This window comes from Myodes glareolus, chromosome 2 (assembly GCF_982192425.1).
Source record: "Myodes glareolus chromosome 2, mMyoGla1.1, whole genome shotgun sequence".
Lineage (NCBI taxonomy): Eukaryota > Metazoa > Chordata > Mammalia > Rodentia > Cricetidae > Myodes > Myodes glareolus.
Genome location: NC_142027.1, coordinates 115,964,446 through 115,984,851, shown reverse-complemented (window position 1 = coordinate 115,984,851; position 20,406 = coordinate 115,964,446). Strand labels below are relative to the sequence as shown.

At 46.8% G+C, this 20,406-nt stretch overlaps 1 protein-coding gene across 2 annotated transcripts in view; it reads left to right on the top strand.

The window, feature by feature from the left end:
* Positions 1-20,406, top strand: part of LOC125400071 (S-adenosyl-L-methionine-dependent tRNA 4-demethylwyosine synthase TYW1) — a 74,457-nt gene that overhangs the window by 48,736 nt on the left and 5,315 nt on the right. For both annotated transcript variants that reach the window (XM_048433763.3, XM_085681921.2), the window contains 2 exons: positions 6,476-6,586; positions 15,914-16,081. In XM_048433763.3, coding sequence (XP_048289720.1) covers positions 6,476-6,586; positions 15,914-16,081 — 279 coding nt within the window. The remainder of the gene's footprint in view (positions 1-6,475; positions 6,587-15,913; positions 16,082-20,406) is intronic.

Here is a 20,406-nt window from a genome sequence, read left to right as displayed (position 1 = left end):
TTAGGTCAAGCTTCTTACTGGCTAACTCTCACATCTTGATTAACCCATTTTCTGATCTATGTTAGCCATGTGGCTCAGTACCTTTTTTAGTGGGGCAGATCACATTCTGCTGCTTCGGTGTTCTGGGCAGGAGTGGGAGGAATCAGCTTCCTCCTTCCCGGAATTCTCCTGTTCTCATTGCATCACTTCTACTTCCTGTCTAGTTTTCCCCGCCTATACTTCCTACGTGGCCAATCAGTGTTTATTTAAAACATGATTGACAGAATACAGACAATTCTCCCGCACCACTAGGGAGGCTAAGGACGTGGCTTAGTGGGCCAAGTACTTGCCACACACAAAGCTGAGGCTCTTGAATTCAAATCCCTAGAGCTCATGTAAAGTCAGACTGAGCAGTGCTCACCTTCAGTCTCAGTGCCCCGTCAAGCTGAGATGGGTCAGCCAGGCAGCAGTGACCAACCAAGGAAATCCTGTCACAGAAAAGATAGAAGGTGAAGACGGTCAGTCTCTGGTGGCCTCTGACCTCCACACATGTGCTGTGGCATTTGTATGATTACCTTCATGCATGCTCACAAATTTATATACATATATATCATATATGCATATGTATAAAATAAAGAAAAATAAGATTTTGAATGACTTTATGCTGATTAGATGAAATGCACAAATTCTTGGGAAGCGAAGGTAGAAAAACTTAGCACAAGAATAAACTAGGGTGCTTGAGTCTGTAATGGCTGGATTTCTACCAGTGTTGACACAGATGGAGTTTCTCTGGAAGAGGAAACCTAAATTGAGAAAATGCCCCATTGTGTTGACCTCTAGGCTTGCGTTTTCTTGAATAATGAATTGCTGAGGATGGGCCTAGTGCCCTGTGCCACCAGGCCCTGGGTTGTATAAGAAAGCAGGTTAGCAAGTCAGCAAGCAATATCTCTCCATGGTCTCTGCCTCAGTTCCTGCCTTGAGTTCCTGCTTGATTTCCTTCAGTGACGGACCGTGGCCTGTAAGCCAAGTAAACCCTTTCTTCCCCACGGGGCTTTTGGTCTTGATGTTTTATCACAGTAATAGAAAGCAACTATAATGGAGTTTGTAAATGATTTCCTTTCATTATTTCTTACTTACTGAGACAGGGTCTCAACTCTGTAGCCCTGCTTGGCCTGGAACTCACTATGTAGATCAGATTGACTTCAAAGTCACAGAGATCCACTTGTGTCTTCCTCCCAAGTGCTGGGATTAAAGGTGTACACCCTGCCTATTTTAATTTCCGTGTGTGTGTGTGTGTGTGTGTGCGCGCGCACATGTGTGTGTGTGTGTGTGTGTGCGCACGCGCGCGTGCGTGTACATGGAGTGCAGGCCCTTGGAGTTCAGAAGCCCCCCCACCCCAGCTGGGGTTGCAGATGGTGGTGATCCACCTGCCTGGTCCTCCCGAAGAGCAGTGCATGCTCTTAACCACTCCCTGAGCCATCTCTCTAGTCTTCTGGTTTTATCATTTAAAAACCCGCCCAAAGAGAGTTAGGCCCAGATGGCTTCATGGGTGACTCACCAGTTAGTTCCAGGAAGAACCAACACCAGCTCTACTCAGCTTCTCCAGGAAGAAGTCCAAGCTCCCTCCAGCTCAGGCTTCGTCATCCACAGTCACTTCTAGCAACGGCAAGGACTTTGCTGAGCGTGGTAGTGCGTTCCTGACTCCCAGAACTTAAGCTCTGATCTGACCTGTGCAGCACGCTGTGACATGTGCATGTTCACACTTAAGTGGATAGATTTTTATTATGTTTACATTCACAAAGGGGTGTTGTATATTTCTGGAAGGCGATAGTTGGATCTTAAACATAGACACTAAGCAAATGGCCAAGAACAGCCAGGACTCCATTAATGGGCGTGGACAGACCCGCACTAACAGGACTTCTGGACTTTGAATCCTTTGCCCTTTTCATTGAATAATTGTGATTTTACTGTGCTCAGCAGCAACTCTGGACTCTGCCACTAGATGTCAGTAGCACCCCCAGTTGGGGACTCAGGAAAGGGCTCTCAAGGTGTCACCCTGGGGAATGAAGTTTCAAAGTTGGAACAGAGAAGCCCCAGGGTTGCTGAGCTGCCCCTGGTTGAAAGCCACCATGTCTACAGAGTAGCAGACTCTCACTGAAACAGTGTTAGCGTGTAAGCTGGAAGTGGGTCAGCAGAACAAACTGGAAAAACTGTGAGAGCCGGCGGGAGACCCTCAGGTCTAGATACAGGCTTTATTATATTTATTACAATGGAAGATCAATATGGATATGAGTTTAGATATGGATATGAGTTTAGTTTCACATTTTAACTGATGTTTAGTATGTGTGTCTCTGTGTGGCTATGTGCATGTTCAGAGGCGAAGAGAGTGTTTTGGATTCCCTGGAGCAGGAGTTAGAGAAGCTGTAAACCGGCCAGGTTGGGTATGCAGCACAAAACTCAGGTCCTCTGTAGGACGGTGAACACCCTTGACCACTGAGCCATTCTCTTGTGCCCTCACATCTTGTCATGAGACAGGGTCTCACGTATTTCAGGCTTCCCTCAAACTTGCTACGTGTCTCAGGATGACCTTGAACTCTCCTCAGTGCTAGGACAACAGATGTGAGCCACCTTGCATGGTTTTATGGTGCTGGGGGTGGACACCAGAGACTCACTGCAGGGTAGGCAAGTACTCTACCCACCAGGTCACACCCTAAGTCTCATTTCTTTGTGGGTTTTCTCTGTTTTACAGGGTTTAGCAGATAGAGGGAGAGACAAAGAGAGACAGAGCAAGCGTACATGCAAACCCAGTTGCTAGGGCTGGTGTTGCTGGGAGCCTATTTTGGATCACCTGCTTGGCCCCCGTGTGGCTTGTGGCAATTTACTTACCTCGTTTACTCTGGGCCCAGATTTCATGTTTGTCAAATGAATATCACAGTCACACGATGGTAAGATTCTTTCTGAAGTTTAGGCAGATACAAGAATCTTGAAAAGACACAAAACACTTGGGACGACTGATCTGGCACATGGCAAGTGCTGGCTCACCTTGCTTCGTTTCTCTTGCTGGCTTCCTTGCTGGGTTCTTTGTTCAGAGGATTTGTAGAGCCCCCCCTTTTTTTTGTGGAGGCAGAGTTCTGTTTAGGTCTCCCAGAAACATATTTTATTTATTTATTTATTTATTTACCTTTTTTTTTTTACATGTAATTTCATAAATGAATCATTGGGTTTTTAATAGAGATGTTGAAATGGAATATTCTCTGCCTTCTATTCTGTACATGGTCTTTGCTGGCATAGAACCATTCCTCTGTTAGGGCTGGTTTTGGTGTGGAAGTGTGTGGTGTCAGCATGTGTGATGTGAGTGTGTGGGAGAGGCGCAGGTGCCTATGCTGTGTGCGGAGGCCAGGGGAAGAGAGCGGATGTCCTGCTGCATTCCTCCCTGCTTTATTGTGATGTGTTCTCATGCTGACCCTGGAGTGAGGCTGGCAGCCAGTGACCCTCTTGTCTCCACACCCTGCAGACCCCCAGCAGAGTCGCAGGCGTGCGTGGCCATGCCTGGCTTTTTATTTGAGCCCTGGGATCTGAACGTACGTTCTCAGGCTTGTATCCCGTGAATTCTGACATGCTGAGCCTCTCAGCTCTGTCATTGGGTGGGTTTTTGTGGTTTTGGTTTTTTGTTTTTTCTTTTTTAAATACTGGTTTGTTTTGTTTTTTGAGACAGGGTTTCTCTGTGTAACAGCCCTACCTGTCCTGGAACTCCCTCTGTAGACCAGGCTGGCCTTGAACTCCCAGAGATCCACCTGCCTCTGCCTCCCAAGTGCTGGGATTAAAGGCTTGTGCTAACATGGCCCAACCTGTCATTGGGTTTTTTTAAAGAGTTGTTTAAACAGATCCCTGGTATTTGACACGATTTATTTCTACAAGGCTTGGTTCTAAGTGCTACAGAGTAGAATGCTAAGTCCTACAAAAAGAAACAAACCAACCCCACTTTTTTGTTTGTTTGGAAACAGAATTGCACTGTGTGGCCCAGGCTGGCCCAGCACTCACTGTGTAGTCCCGACTGGCCCAGTGTTCACTGTCTAGCCTAGCTGACCCAGCACTCACTATGTAGGCCAGGCTGGCCTGATAATTTACTATGTAGCCAGGCTTTAAACTTGCTGAGTTCTTGCCATGACCTTCCAAGTGCTGGGCTTGCTGGGTTAACATTGCTAAGCCTGCACAAACCCTATTTTACAAAGACGGAATTGACCATACCGAGGAAGCGAGCATGTGTATCTATACGTGAGAGTGCAGGTGTCCACGGAGGCCAGAAGAGGGCATCAGATTCCCTGGCGCTGGATTCTAGGTGATGTGAGCTGATCAACATAGGTGCTGGTACCTGAACCCGGGTCCTCTGCAGGAGCAGGGTTGCTCTTAACTCCTGCAGCGCCCAGCTCCAGATGACTTCGATTTAGTGGTGGGAGCCTGGTAGCTATTTAAAGGGCGTTTAGAAGTTTCCTGTCTTTTCTTACCTGGTAAAATCCACTGTAAAGAACTAAGTAGACGGGAATGAGATGCCCTTGATGTACCTGACAGTTTCTCTTTACTATTTATCTCTAAGCCTGTTCTGTGAAAGATTTCAAGCATGCAGGGCGCTGTAGGGCAGCCTTTCATCCCAGCACCCAGGAAGTAAAGGCAGGAAAATCAGAAGTCCAAGGTCATGCTTGGCTACAGAGTCAGTTCAAGGCTAGCCTGGGCTCAAAAAATTAAAAAATGCTCTCAAGTGTCTCTTCTTTCTGTGAATTATGCTTTCCCCCCACAAACAGAGGTAGATAGCTTGGGGTTCTTTCTTTTCTCTTGATTATTTTGAGCCCTGCTCTTTAGGATACCTGGGAACTTGTCACGTTGTCCCCATGTCACCCGGGTCCGGCCTCCTCTCAAGGGCTCAGTGTTGGACTTTAAGCTATCAGCAATGATCTTCTGAGGGTTTCCAGTACGTCCTTGAATCTTGTTTATTTTGGGCTGGAAGGTAGCCGAGTCTCGGGTTGTATGTCTTTCACTGCCTTTAGTGACTACAATCTTAATGCTTTTTGAAAAGCCTGCACCAGTTTGGGTTTGTGGTAGATGCTAGTGATTACCCATGAACGTGACTTCCTGGAACAAGGAATGCCAAAGATTATAACTAACAAGAAAACTGGGAAGAAAAGAACCATGATTCATCCACAGTTCACAGGATTGTTGTCTGAGCACACAAAGGTTATTTGAGTTAATTTCTCTTCTCCTAAAGTGACTTAATCAACTTATTGCTTACTTTTTAAATTTTTTATTAGCATGTATCAATTTACTTAACAATGGGTTTCATTTTGTTGTTTTCACCCATGTGTGTTCAGATAATGTCACCCTCCACTGCCCTCTGTCCTCCTCATCCCCTCAGAATCCTCTTCATCTTCCTAGCAAATCTCCCTTTTATTTTACTGTCCCCTTTTTATGACCCAGAAGGTTTTTTAAATGTATGTGTGCATACACGCACGCATGCACGTGACCATGGAGATCAGAAAGACAAAATCATATCCCCCGGAGCTAGAGTTACAGGTGGTTGCAAGCTGCCATGTGGGTGCTGGGAACTGAACTCAGGGCCTCTGTGAGAGCGGCTGATGCTCTAACCACTGAACCATTTCTCCAGCCTACCATGACTTTAATTATGATTTCTTCTGTTAGCACTGGGAGAGGGGTTATTTATTTGTAGGAACATGGCTGGTGACTTATCAATGTTTGCACTAGTGGGGATCTTGCTGTTTCTTCAATAGTCATTTTGGTTATTTAGTGTGTGTGTATGCTTGCAAGCACATGTGAGTGAGGAAGACAGCTGGTTTGGAACTGGTCCTCCTCGGTCACCATGTGGGTCCCAGAGATCGAATTCAGGTTGTGACGATTGGCAGCAAGCGCCTTTACTCACTGAGCCATCTCACTAGCCCCCTTGCTCTGATTAAAGCTTATTCAGTTTGTGTGTGCCTTAGGCAGCCGTTAGGTGACTAACATAGTTGTAGATATTGGGAATAGGGGTGAGGGTGTGGGGAAAACATGTGCTAGCAATTTGTGCCTTCTGAAAGGAGTATGACAGTCTTTCTATCACTGATACTTTCCATCTGTCTGCAAAATGTAGTTTCAGGGGCTGGAGAGGAGAGATGACTCAGTGGATAAGTCATTTGCTGCTCTTCCAGAGGACCCAGGTTCTATTCTCGGCACCTGTGTTGCAGGGGAGGGTGTGATGCCCTCTACTGACTTCAGAAGGAATTACACTGTACACAAACCCACACAGACTCAGCCATATGCACACAATTAATGAAAAGTAAAATCTTTTAAGAGCCTTGTGCTCGACCAGTTGAGCTAGCTGAGCAACTGTCTTCTTTTAAAAAGTAACTTCAGTTTGTAAACGTCTCTGGGAGTCAAGTGTCGGCCAGTGTTCTTGGGTGGATCTGTGACTTCAGCTCAGTTTTAAACCCTGTTGTTTCCCCTGTTTCAGCAACAGCGAACAGTCTACAGACTGACACTTGTGAAGTGTTGGAACGTGGATGAACTCCAGGCCTATGCGGAGCTGGTGTCCTTGGGGAACCCCGACTTCATCGAGGTCAAGGTGAGTCTGCTGTCTGTGGTGGGCATGCTGTGACTTAGGGATGACTGGCCAAGGCCTGGGGACAAGCTTTCAGAACTCCTGGTTGTTTGGTCCATAGACTCAATGTCTCTGTCCTGGTCATCAGGGACAGCAGCAGTGAAGGAGACCGAGCTGTTGGTCTTCTGAAGCATCTCCTTTGGGGGCCAGAGAGATGGTTCAGTGTTTGAGAGCACTTGCTGATTTCCCAAGGACCCGAGTTTGGTTCCCAGTTATTGGACAGCTCACAACTGTCTGTAACTCCAGCTTAGGGGGATCCAGTGCTCTCTTGACTTCTGAGGGCACTGTACACACACACACACACACACACACACACACACACACACACACACACTTTTTAAATCTCTCTTTATAATGGAAAATAAGTTAATTATGGAACTGTCTAGTTTATAAAGATCAGCCATTTCACCAATTTATTTTTACAGTGTATCAGTGCTGCACACATGTGGTCAGTTTATTCTGACAGTTTAGATATTTGGTATTGGGTTAAAAAAATCGTTGAGAGCTTCTCCTCTGGTGGGAGGGAGATGACATGAGACGAAATGGTGCTGGAGTGAGGAATTGGCAATCTCTTACTGTGAGATCTTTCAAACCTATTTCAGATGTCTAATGAGCCCCGCCCACTTGTCATCTCCGACAGGAGACCAGTCTGGGGCTGGTCTGATTTCAGCTCAACTGCCACCCGTTCCCTGCTCTTATCCCTGCTTTTTTCCCCCTAAGTTGTGTAAGTTAAAGGAGAAGTTCTCCATTTCATTCATTTGTTTATTTATTTTTTATTTGTTTTTTGAGATAGGGTCTCATTCTGTAGGCTAGCCTGGGATTCCTATGTAGCCCAGACCTGTGGGCCAGCTAGCCTGGCATACACAGGAGGCCAATAATGAGACCCTTTCTCAAGCAAGGTGGAAAGCAAGGGACTGACATCCTCTCCCACAAAAACAATAAAGACTGAAAAAAAAAATAGTGCCAGTGGTTGTACATAATGTAATAGGCGTGTAATGCCGGCACCCAGGGTCAGAAGTGCAAACTCATCCTTGGCTGTACATGAGTTAGAGTTAAGAGGCTACATAAGGCACTGTCTCAAAAAAAAAACAACAAAAAAAGCTGTGTGTGTCTGTATGTCTGTCTGTGTGTGTGTATTGCACTGAAGCCTGGCTAACTGGTTATGTGGAAGGTGGGAATGGTTTACTGAGGTAGAGAAAACCGGGGAAATTAGGGGAGACATTTTCTGAGTTCCCTGTTGCCATATTAAATTTAGGGTATCTTTTAAATAATCAAGAATGAGTTTGAAGAACTCAATGGTTTGGGGTTAAGGCAGGACTGGAAGTGACAGCTGGAGCCCTACCTTTGAGGTGGGGCATAGAGTAGCTTTCTGGAGGCCAGAGAGGACTGAGTGCTTGGAGAACATCCCTACTCTGGAGGCCAGCTCGTGCCTTCTTGGTGTGCAGTTTTGAGACTGAGTATTACCTGAGTCCCAAGCGGGGAAGTTGTAGCGCTTCCCTGCTCCCCTGGAGGTAGGCACTCTGGAGGAGGGGTAGGGGTAGAGGTGGGGACACCCAGGGCTCCTGCTCAGCTCTCTGTGGGAGGGGTGGGGAGGGGGACACCCAGGGCTCCTGCTCTCTAAGCCATTATCAGTTTATCTCTGGTCAGGCCGCAGACACTCTTTGATTTTGAAATTGCTCTTGAGTTCAAAAGGTTTCTCTTGGCAGGAGTTTTAATGACGCACAAACACCAACTGTCTGAAAATATATGTCCGGTTCAGGGAAAGCTTGCCAACTGCAGAGATTAGTGGCATTTTAATTTATGGCTTAACTATTAAAAATGTTGCTACAAATTATATGGTAGTAAAATCTTTGTTTTTATTGTGCTTGGCTGGATAATGGGCATCTCTTCTCTCTTCTTCCCCCTCCCGCGTCCCTTCCCTTCGCTCACTCGCCCTTTCTTGTCATGTTTCCTATGATGAACATTTTACAATTTGGAAAAAAACCTGGCAAATATTATTATAATTTTCTTTTAAACAGGATCTTCTGTAGACGTTATATTGTGCAGCCAAGGATGACCTTGAATCCCTGGTGCTGGGATTATGGGCACACAGTGCTAGTGGTCTGTCTGTCGTTATTTACTGATAGCAGTAACTGATGTGTTTTAATAAAGATGAGTACTTGTTAGACAGTGAGCTCCCCTGCTGGGAGTTTTGTGTGTTTGACACCTGTTCACTTGACTCGGAATAGAGAAGGCTGTGTTAGAAGCTCATGGCTTCTTTCAGATGACTTCCTACTTGGTTGTTTTATCCCCGTACTTGCCGGTATTTCCAGTGCGGCTTGTGCCAGCCTCACTAAAACACTCACGGAGACAACCGATAGAGGGGATTGGAGGCATGGGTGTTGTACTGACGGCCATAACGGTAAATGAGGTGATCATGTAAGAAGTCTATCGTCTAGCAGCACTGGAGGGCAGAGGACGCTTTCCAGGAGTCGGGTTTCTCCTTCTGCCATGTGGATTTGAGAATCAAGTTCAGGCTGTCAGACATGGTAGCAATCACCTTTACCCACTGAGCCATGCCGCCAGCCCCTCCCCTAATGCCATATTTCCCTACCTGTTCATCTGTTGGTGGACAGCTGAGCTGATTCCACATGCTGGCTGTTATGAATACTGCTGCAGTAGGCGTGGACATGTGGCTGTCTCTGTGGAGACCTGGGGCTCTCCCTGGGGTTCTGCGAGGAACTGGCTGGCCGCAAACATGCTCTCCCTGAAAGACAAATGGAGACCAGTTAGAGATTAGCATCACTAAACTGTCCCAGTCCTTCTCTCGCTGGTTATTTTGAAGCAGAGTTTTGCTAAGTTGCTCAGTCTGCCCTTGGCCTCGCTCTGTAGCCCACGTTAACCCCGTTTACTACTGCTCTGCCTCAGCCTCCCCAGGGCTGGGGTTGCAGGTGTGCACCAGCTCATCCCACCACTGGAAACTCGGACTGAGGACACAGTCTGGTGGCAGAGTGCTTGCCTGGGATCTATGAGGCCCTGGGTTCTGTTCCCAGCACTTCAAGTGCACAGACAACACCCAATTAAAAATGCGTTAGTGAGTGAGACGGTAAGCTTTTTTGTTCAGGGGGACTCAAATAGTTAATGTCTGGAAGGCAATCTGCTGAGGTGGTGGCCTCACACCTGCAATCCCAGTGCTTGGGGGGCCCAGGCAGAGTTCAAGGTCATCCTGGGCTGCAGGGTGATTCGGTGTCAAAAACAAAACCAGTGGAAGAGGATGGAGAGACTGCTCAGTGGTTAAGAGTGCACGCAGCTCTCACAGAGGCCCTGGGTTCACTTCCCAGCACCAGCATCTGGCAACTCACTGTTAATTCCAGCTCCAGGGGATCTGACACCCTCTTTTGGCATCTGTAGGTACTAAACTCAGGTACATATGGGCACACATTTACATCATTAAAAATAAAATCTTCAAAGGAAAGCCAGTGGAGGCTAAGGAGACATTAAGAAGGGGGATAGGGGAGGAGAAAGAAGGCTCTCTAAAACTCTTTTGTTGAGAACCAGTGTGACAGGCTGTGATAGCCCTCATCCCCCTTGTCTGTTAGATGAGGTGCCTTAAAGTCAGGTCTGTAAGTGGCACCCTCAGGGCCTGAGAATGAGCGGTGTGCATCATACTCCGTTGCTTCAGGAGGGACCCCATCCTAAAGCACAGGAGACAGAGCCTTTCACTGCAGGGCGTGTACCGAAGGAACACTTTTCCACGGGCTGAGCATAGCACCCAGAAGCCTTGAGTCATGTCTACCCTTACTTTGCAAAAGGGCAAAGTCTCCCTTTGAGCCCGGGGAGGTTTGGTTCAAGTATAACAGTCCATCAGACTTCGCATATGCTCCCGAGTTGGGCCCAGATCATGCCCTGCTGCCCCTGCCTGTAATCTGCTTATTTTCTTAATATTCCTTTCTAGGAATCCAAGGGAGAAGCCAGCAGGCATGATGGTGCACACTGTAATCCCAGCATCTGGGAGATGCAGGCAAATGGGCCAACACATAGGGGTCACCTTTAGCTACCATGATTCCAGGCAAAACTAGACTACATGTCTCAGAAATGCAAAAGCAAAAACAAGGGCTAGCAAGATGGCTCAGCAGGCAACAACGCTTGCCACCAAGCCTGGTGACCTGAGCCTGAGTCCTGGGTAGGAGGAGAGCCAACTCTGGCAAGTTGCCCTCTGACCTCCACCTGTGCATACGCAATGGTCAGACAAATAAATACCAAAGAGTTGAAGCATGTGTATTTTCAGATGTGTTTCTAGCATGGTTCCTAATGAAAATTTCTTTTTAGTATATGTCTTGTTTTACTGCCTGAACCACATTAAGAGATATTTTGTCTGTCTTTTCCTACCTTCTCTGTCTTTTCATTCTTTATGAGGCTGAGTGGGGCATGCATCACAGGTTTTGTCTTTGTTTTTAATGTACATGTGTATGTGTGGGTGTTTCCCATCCTTACCATGGGTGCATGCAAAGGTCAGTCCATACTGGCAGGAGCCGGTTTTCATCTTCCACTGTGTGGGTTTCAGGGATCCGGCTCAGGTGCTCAGGCTTGGCAGGAAGCACCCTTGCTCGCTGAGCCGTCCTGTGCGCATTTCCATACACACAGTCAGCATGTGCCAGCATAGCCTTTCAGACTAAGCTGTCATCCTAATCTTAGAGTGACAATGGTGCCTGTTCTCTGAGGCAGGTGTCTGGCTGCGGAGCCCAGGCTCTCTTGTCTCAGCTTCCCGAGTGCTGGGATTGTAGGTGTGCACCACCCCCACCCCACCTGCCCTAAAGTAGTAATCCTTCAGGAGGTTTGTTTGAGAATTCAATGGGATAATCTGCCAGGATCCAGTAAATGTTGAGACTGCCTTCCATTAGGCGCTGTATGTAAAATAAATCAGTAGATGCTGTCTCTTCATTATATTGATTTCCTCTTTTCTTTCATTGCCAGTCTGGTAAAATATTTTTTCTTTTATATTCCCTGTAAATTAACGTGTATTTTAGCCTCATTAGGCTTGAATGGGGCCTTCATTTGTGAGCCCGAGATTCTCAGCCCTCATTATCTGGCTGCTTGTTGGTAAAAATGTGCTTCACGGTATAAACATCTGCTGCATTGAAAACTTGGATCACGGGGCCCGTTTGTAGGAAGTCCTGAGTTTGCGCTCACTACGGAGCCCAGGAAGGGATGGTAATTACTGTTGTCCGGGGATGTTTTCAAAGCCACCCTCTGTTAGCACCAAAACTGTTCCCAGGACTCAAACCTAGTGGAGCACACCCAGCAATGGGTGAGCATCTTCCCCCACTGTCCACACACAGAGTCGGGGTCGGGGTCAGGAGATTGCCAGTTCCTCATGCCTGCAGTTGTTTTTCTTCTTCCTGCATCCAAATCCTCCATAAGAGGCCATTTTCAGGAGGGCAGGATTTTTTTTTTGTGGGGGAGGGGAATGCTAATGGTGTGAGGGGAGCCTGTTTTCATCCGGCTGGATCAGTAAGCAGGAAGATGAGCACTGGCATTCTGATGGCCTTCTCATTTGTTCCCTTTTAATTCAATCACAGTTTAATTTTATTCATTCATTTTTAGAGAAAGGGTCTTACTGTGTAGCGCTGGCTGGCCTGGAATGCGCTGTGTAGACAAGGCTAGTTCTAAACTCACAGAACCTGTCTCTGCCTTTGGAGTCTGGAATTAAAGGTGTGGGCTACCACACTCAACCATTTTTTCTTAATTAAAAAGAATACATTGTGTGTGTGTGTGAGAGAGAGAGACAGAGAGAGAGAGAGAGAAAGAGAGAGAGAGAGAGAGAGAGAGAGAGAGGAAGGAAGGAAAGAAGGAAGGAAGGAGGGAGGGAAGGGGAGAGAGAGAGAGAAAAAGAGAGAGACCCATTTGAAAGCGTGAGTGTTTAGGCAGTAGAACCTGGGAGAATAGAGAGCCACAGTGAGGCTGACTGAAGTCACGTGCAATAGCCAACTTTATTCAGAGCATCAGACAGTTTATATACACTCTGAGGAGTAAGGAAAGTCACATGAGTTCAAGCTGCATGTAATCACCAGGACAAGCTGTACATGACTAAACATGTTCTTCCGTAGAGGCATATAAATAGACAGCCATGCATGCCAGTTGTCTTGGGTGATCTGAAGTAAACTCACGCCCATCAGCTCGCAAAAACCCATTCCAAGAACAGTTCTGTGTTTTTGAAGAAACTGAGGTCATAAGACAGTTGTCTTGTTTTCTTGGAGCTTTCTCACTAGCACTCAGAACTCCCCTCGCCCAACTCCATTCTTGGGCTGTGTTCAGACAGTAGAGACGCGTTTTGGGAGTCATGCTCCTACCCTGTGTGACTTGGGGATCAGCTTGGGTCTTTGGGCATGGTGACAAAGCACTTGTACCTGAGCCGTCTTGGCAGCCTTTGCTTTTCCTTTTCATTTAGTTTGGGTCCTCAGCCCACGGGATGGTGCCATCCACATTCACAGCCATGGTCACGCCTTCCCATTCAGTTAAACATTTACACGAAACCCTGTCCATCCCCAGCACTGCGTGAGCCAGGGTCGGCAGTGCTGCCTGTAAACCAAGCATGTGGGAGGAAGGGGTGGGAGTTTAGGGTCATCTTTGGCTACAGTGGAATGGAGGCCAGCCTGGGCTACATGAGACGCACAAGGTTTTAATGGTCTGCAGCATACAGTCCATCTTCACGCTGAGTCCCGTAGCAGCTCGTGATTTGTTATTGCTGCATAATAAAATATTAAAATATCTTCCTTGGTCATAGTCATGAATATAAGAGCGTGTCTGAGAGCTCTGTGCTTCAGGGAACTTTTAAATATTAACGAAAAGTTGCTTTGTGATGGCTTTTCCACACAGTCACATACCTCGCCTATCATAGGCAGCGCTGAAATCTGATGACCTGCGTGTGAGCCCTCTCACCGCCTTGTGTGCATTCCGGTTAGTAGCACACTCTTCCAACTTAATTTTCCTAATGATGTCTTGAACTGTGTTACCATTGCTTTTGAAAATCCACTGAAGCTCGGCCTAATGAGTTCTCCAAATCCCTGAACAAACAAAGGCCATTTCCCCATTTAGCCTAAGGAAGCAGGGCTGTAGGTAGTTAACACTCAGTGGCCGGCATTTGGGTGCAGTGTCTGCAGTACCTGTGAACCGCTGTCTGCAGCGCTGAGCCGTCTGCAGCGAGGGTCTGCAGCGCTTCTTTCTCTCAGGCCAAGTCCCAGCTCTGCCCTCTGTAGGGGCGGGTTACCTAAGGCTCATCTGTGGGATTGGCTCTTCTTTTTAATGTGATGAGTTGTGCCTCTCACACAGTATATGTGGGGTGTGTGTGTGTACACAGTGTCTTACTATGCAATGTCTCTGTATACCTGTGATGCCTGTGTATATGTGATGTGTGTCTCTGTATTGGTGCATAGTTGTCTCTGTGTGCATGGTGTATGTGTGGCATATGTGTCTGTTTGAATCTCTGTGTGTGTGTGTGTGTGTGTGTGTGTGTGTGTGTGTGTGTGTGTAGGGACGGACGGGGGCTTGGGGTTTTTTTTTTTTTTGGTTTTGTTTTGTTTTTTTCAAGACAAGGTTTCTCTGTGTAATAGCACAGACTGTCCTGGAACCCACTTTGTAGACCAGGCTGGCCTCTGCCTGAGTGCTGGGATTAAAGTTTAAAGACATGGGCCATCGCTGGCCTCAGGGGTGGGAGGGGGATGTCGGTAGTGCGCATGCCCTGCTGTGTCAGTTGCTGCTTGTCTCTAGGCTATGGAAGCTAGCTCTTGAGAAAGTCCAGCCTGAACTGGGCATGGTGGCCATGGCTGGAATCCCAGCACTCAAGAGGCAGAATCAGGAGCACAGGCTCATCAGGCTGCAGAGTTGAGGCTACATGAGCATCTCAAAAGCAAGCAGAGAGGTCTGATCTGGAGATGTCTGAGGATAGACCTTCTTAGTAGAGACAGAATCATTTCCCACTCTGTAATTTGCCAAGTAGAGAACTGAGGAGGCTTGGAGGTTGCATCTGGGTTCACAGGGAGGGGGTCGAAAATTTGATGCCAACTTACCTTACTACAGTTGTATTTAATAGGAATTTTCATGTTAGTAAAATAATAAGGCTTGTGGTAAATCCACAAAAGCTTCTTCTTTGGTGTAATATTTATTTTTAATTCTTTTATTTTTGATGTTATAATATAATTATGTGATTTTCCCCCCTTCCTTTTTTCTCCGTAAGCTCTCACATATACTCTTTCTTGCTCACTTTCAAATTCATGGCTTCTTTTTTCATTAATTGTTATTATATGAATATAAAATATAGATATAGAGTTTATATCTTAAATGTAACCTATATATAGGTTATTATATAAATATATCATATATTGTTATATAGGTATATACTACATATGTTTTTGTATTATATTTTTGTTTTTCTTTCTTATAATGTATGTTATATGTAATTATATATATAATATGTAGGTTATTACTATTACTGTATAATATAATATAGGTAATTATTATATATAGGTTATATAATATATAAAGCATTTTTATATAATATATAAAAGTATTATATATAGGATTTTTATTTGTTATTTAACTTATATATAATAACTCATACTTTATTTTTATAAATTCACACTCAGTGGGGCTGGAGAGGTGGCTCAGCAGTTAAGAGTTCTTGTTGCCCTTGCCAAGACCTAATTTCAGTTCCCACTACTCATGTTGATGGCTCATGACTGCCTGTAGCTCCAGCTCCAGGGGACCCAGCATCCTTTTCTGGATTCCACAAGCACCAGGCATGCATGTGGAGTACATAAATACATGCAGGCAAATACTCCCATGCATGAGATATAAGTAAATAATTTTTAAAAATCATACGTAAAACATAACGTAAGTTTGGTATGGTGATACACATCTGTAATCCCAGTACCTTTTCAGAGGCAGGAGGATTACTATACAAATTCTAGGCCAGCTTGGGCCACATAGGCAGACTGTCAGAAAAATTAGCTATCTCCTTAGAGAATTTCAGTGGGATCTGTATCAGCTACTCGTTTTATAGCTGTGGGAAATACCTTACAAAAGTGATTTAAGAAAGGAAAGATCAGATCACGGTGTAGAAGTTATGACGGCAGCACTGTGAGGCTGCCGGTCACGTGGTGTCCCCTGCTTAGGGAATGGTGCTGCTCATATTCAGTGTGAGTCCCACCTCAGTGACCTTTTCTGGAGACGGTCTCAGAGAGTGTTCCGTGAGAATGAAACGTGACCACCTCAAGTCACACCGTAGAAAGCTCTGTAACTGCCGTCCTTTCGCAGGGTGTGACCTACTGTGGCGAGAGCGCGGCCAGCAGCCTCACCATGGCCAACGTGCCTTGGCACGAGGAGGTGGTCCGGTTTGTCCAGGAGCTGGTGGCTCTGCTTCCTGACTATGAAATTGCGTGTGAACATGAGCACTCCAATTGCCTTCTGATCGGACACAAAAAGGTAAGAGGATGCAAGCGTGTGCGCATCTGCCCTGACTGCTCTTCCCCTTCCTTCTGTTCTCTTTCTGTGGCGGTCTTTCTCTTTCGCCCTCCCTTGATCACAGTGGATGTTCACTTGTCTGCTGTCTTCCCTAATGCATGCATTAAGAATGCCCTGAACAAAACAGAGAGCACCATTCCACAGTGGGAGTCCCTAGCTCTTGTTTTAAAGGTTTACTTTTATTTTTAATTGTGTGTGTGTGTGTGTGTCTGATATGTACACGTGAGTGTAGTGCCCTCGGAAGCCTGAAGAGGGCGTCATATCCAGTGGTTGTGAGTCTCTTGCCCTCATCATGGGTTCTGGGAACTGGATCCTTTTGTGAGCTGCCTAACTTGGGTCCTCTGTAGGAGCAGTACATGCTCTTAAATGCTGAACCACCTCTCCAGTCTCTGATGTCTTTTTAAATAAAAAATATAATCCTATCCAAATGGAAGATTCCATTTTTGTGGTAGGTACACTTCTAACACTGGAAAAAGTCTTCATTAAACCCCCAGTGTAATGAACTGTCACGACGACTATGTCTTTCCTGAAATATTTACAAAGAAATAATCTGGTATTCAACTCAGAGTGATGTGAAGTCCTGGGTGTGTGAGTGGGAGGGCTGAGGTGAATATGGAGGCCTATGGTGCTACCCTGCCAACGTCATTGTTCAAATTCTTCATTAAAGAAAGCCTGTTTTGGGCCGCAGAGATGGCTCGGTTGGTGAAGGCCTGAGCCCCTCTGTTTGATCCCAGCACTCATGTAAAAACAGCTTAGAGAGGTGGCACACACTTGTAATCCCATTGCTGGGGAGGTGGAGCCGGCTGAATGGTGCTTGCTAGCCAGCGAGCTTGACTACTTGGTGAACTCAGGGTCAGTGAGAGACCCTGTCTCAACAAGCAGGGTGGGTGGTGCCTGAGCAAAACCATTTGAGATTGTCCTCTGGCTTACATGTGTATGCACATGCACACACACGTGTACCTATATATACTACCCAAAATACCCCCTTTTTAAAAAAACAGACTGGGTGGTGATGGTGCACACCTTGAATCCCAGCATTCGGGGAGACAGAGGCAGGTGCATCTTATGAATTTGAGGCCAGCCTGGTTATAGAACGAGTTCTAGGACAGGTAGTACTTCATAAACAAACCCTGAAAAACTAGACTTAAAAAAAGAAAAAGAAGGATATAGAGTTGAGGGTGTAGCTCCATAATAGAGCTTATTGGTACTGGTGGTAGCTGAACCTTCTAAGGGAACCATGGCAGACACCGGATATCACTTGTAGCACAGTGTGGTCCCTTTTGTAGGAAATGCACAGAATAGGGAGCCCACAGAGATCAGAAGTGGATAAACGGTCTTGAGAGGCTGAAGAAAGAATACATTAGTCAGGTTTGGGACTTCTTTTGGGGTGATGCAACCTTTCTGGAACTGTGTGGTCACTCAACTTTGTCACTGCATTAAAAACCACTGAATTATATGATTAAATCATCATGTGATGTTTGGTGGTAGTGGCACATGCCTTTAATCCCAGCACTCAGGAGGCAGAGGCAGGCAGATCTCTGTGAGTTTGAGACCAGCCTGGTCTATAAGAGCTAGTTCCAGGACAACCCTGTCTTGAAAAACCAAAACCAAAACAAACAAAAATCAAACCAAAACAAAATTATCATGTAATAAGAGCAGGCCTCTTATCAGAAAAGTGGTAACAACCAAGTGTAGAATACCTCTTTCCCATAGATTCTCTCAAGGTTTCTGTTTATTTGTTTAGTTTTTTTTTTTTTTTTAATTTTCATGCCTATGAATGTTTGTGGCATGTCTGCCTGGTACCCTTGGAGGCCAGAAGAGGGAGCTGGGTTCCTGGAACTGGAGTTACAGATGGTTGTGAGCAACCACGTGGGTGCTGGGAACAGGACCCAGGCCTCCTGCAAGATCAGCTGGTGTTCTTAACCTCTGAGTCATCTCTCCAGCTCCCTATGTATTGATTCCCTGCTCCCTGGCCTCAGTGGCTATGAGCAACTGTTCAGCTTAATGACACATACACATGAAAATGAAATGAAATTTGTGCCCTGGCAGTGCTGAAGCTGCATGGGCAGCCTGTGTATGGTGGTTCTGTTGAACTTGTCCATATTGGGTTTTGTGGTCTAAGTTGATGAGGATGACTGACCAGGTCTCTTCCTCAAGAGGGCACCAGATCACATTACAGATGGTTGTGAGCTGCCATGTGGTTGCTGGGAATTGAACTCAGGACCTTTGGAAGAGCAGGCAGTGCTCTTAACAGCTGAGCCATCTCTCCAGCCCTTAATGACACATAGAGCCCCGAGCAAAAATTTTACCCACTCCAGTCTCAATCCTGAGGTTGACTGCAGTTAGATTGTGAGTCTGTGACCTTGGTCTGTCACAGACTTGGCCATTTAGAAAAGAATGTATCCTGGGAGAATAAAGGGTCAGAGATACAAAAAACAGTCTGCCCTTAGCTCCAAGGAATTACCAAGGTCAGTCCTAAAGACTAAGAGGACAGAGCCTCAGGTGGCCTGTCCTGCCTTCCTGATTGTCAAGTGCTTGTGTGTGTGTGTGTGTGTGTGTGTGTGTGTGTGTGTATGAGCGGCTGTGTGACTAGGAAGGAGGGGATGGAGTGGGAATGGAGTAGTTCCAGTCCAAGGGACCAGACCCCAGATTCTGTCCTGAGGGTACAGGCATTCGTGCGGGCATTTACAAACAACAACAAAATTAATATGGAGAGGGGTGAAAGAGGGCCCCTGCCTTCAAGGTGCTCCAGCAGAAAAAGACAGTTATTAATTGCTTTGCTTTTAAAAGACGTGTGTGAGAGAAGGGGGAGGGGAGAGACTGAGCATGTGCACATGCATGCACACATCACAGCGCTCAGAAGACAGCTTGGGGGATCCGCTTCTTTCCTTCTGCCATGTGTGGCAAGTCCCCAGTCCAAGACAGATGTTAAAGGGGAAAATGTGCCAGCCCCATCATTCAGGGCCGTGGTGGCAGAATAGGACCGAGCACAGAGGGGCCGCTGCAGGGGAGTTGCTGTTCTAACTGGTCCTAAAATGGCCAAGGAAGGAAGAATTAACAGCCAAAAGCCTGAGCAGAGGCCTGGGGAGACTTGTGAGACAGGATCAGGGTCTGGATGTCAGGAGGGCTCTACAGGGGGAAAAGAGTGCTGAGGTGGACCAGATGGAGACAGACTTGAATGCAGTCCTAGTATCATCCTGAGGGGATGGGGAGGCACTGCCAGAGGGTTCTCAGTAGTCAAATGGGAGTGGGGGAGGCTGACAGGAAGCTTCAGTCATGAAGGTGCTTGCTGCGCAAAGATGAGGCCCCGAGTTCCATCCTCAGAGCCTGTGTGGAAACACTGGGCATGGTGGGCGTGTGTGTGTGTGTAATTCAAGTGCTGTGGAGGCAGAGGCAGGTAGGTCCTAAAGCCTTTTGGCCGGCCATCCTAGCCAGCTTGTGAGCTCCAGGTTCAGTAAGAAACTGTCAGAGGATAAGGTGGAGCGCGATTGAGAAGGACAGCCAACGTTGCTGTCTCCCTCCGTACATACACCTGTACACGCCACCAAGAACATCCCGCGCAGACTAGACCTGTGCTCGAGAAGCACCGTGGGAATGTCCTGGGTTGTGAGACAGACAGTGCAGCGATGGTAGAAGTTCGAGAGCCAGGCTGTGGGCAGCTGGCCTGGCACAGTAGCGAATGAGCTGTTTACATGGGGTAGGTGGTTCAGCTCCCAGCATGCACCATTTACCTGCTCTCCGAACTTCTCAGTAGCTGATGGGATCCTTCACTGGGGTATTTTAGTGTTTCTTCTTTTGTTTATGTGCCTGAGGACACATGGGAAAGGACCTGGTTGGACACCAGAAAGAAGTTCCAGAAAGGCTTCAGGCAGCACATTCAGAGAGGCTGAGCATGGTGGTGCACACCTGGAATCCTAACTCTTGGGAGGCAGAGGCAGGAGGATCTCTGTGAGTCTGAAGCCAGCCTAATCTATATAGCAAGTTCCAGCCAGCCAGGGCTATGTGGAGAGACCCCGGCTCAAAAACAGAGAGGGAGGAGGGGGTAAGGGTAGAGGGACAGCGATTGACAGGTTGTGTTTAGATGCACAGCAGAGGAAACCCCACCCACAGCTATTCCCGTGCGCCCCCCCCCCAAGCCTCCCAGCTCCATCTGCTATGATACAAATAAAAGGACTGTGAGCTGTCAGTCCAGCGGACATCCCACACCAGGGCCTCCCTCTGAAGCAGCTTACTGTGGTGTTCCGCTGAGTTCTCTTCTGATACATGGTGTCCATGCCTGTGAAGAA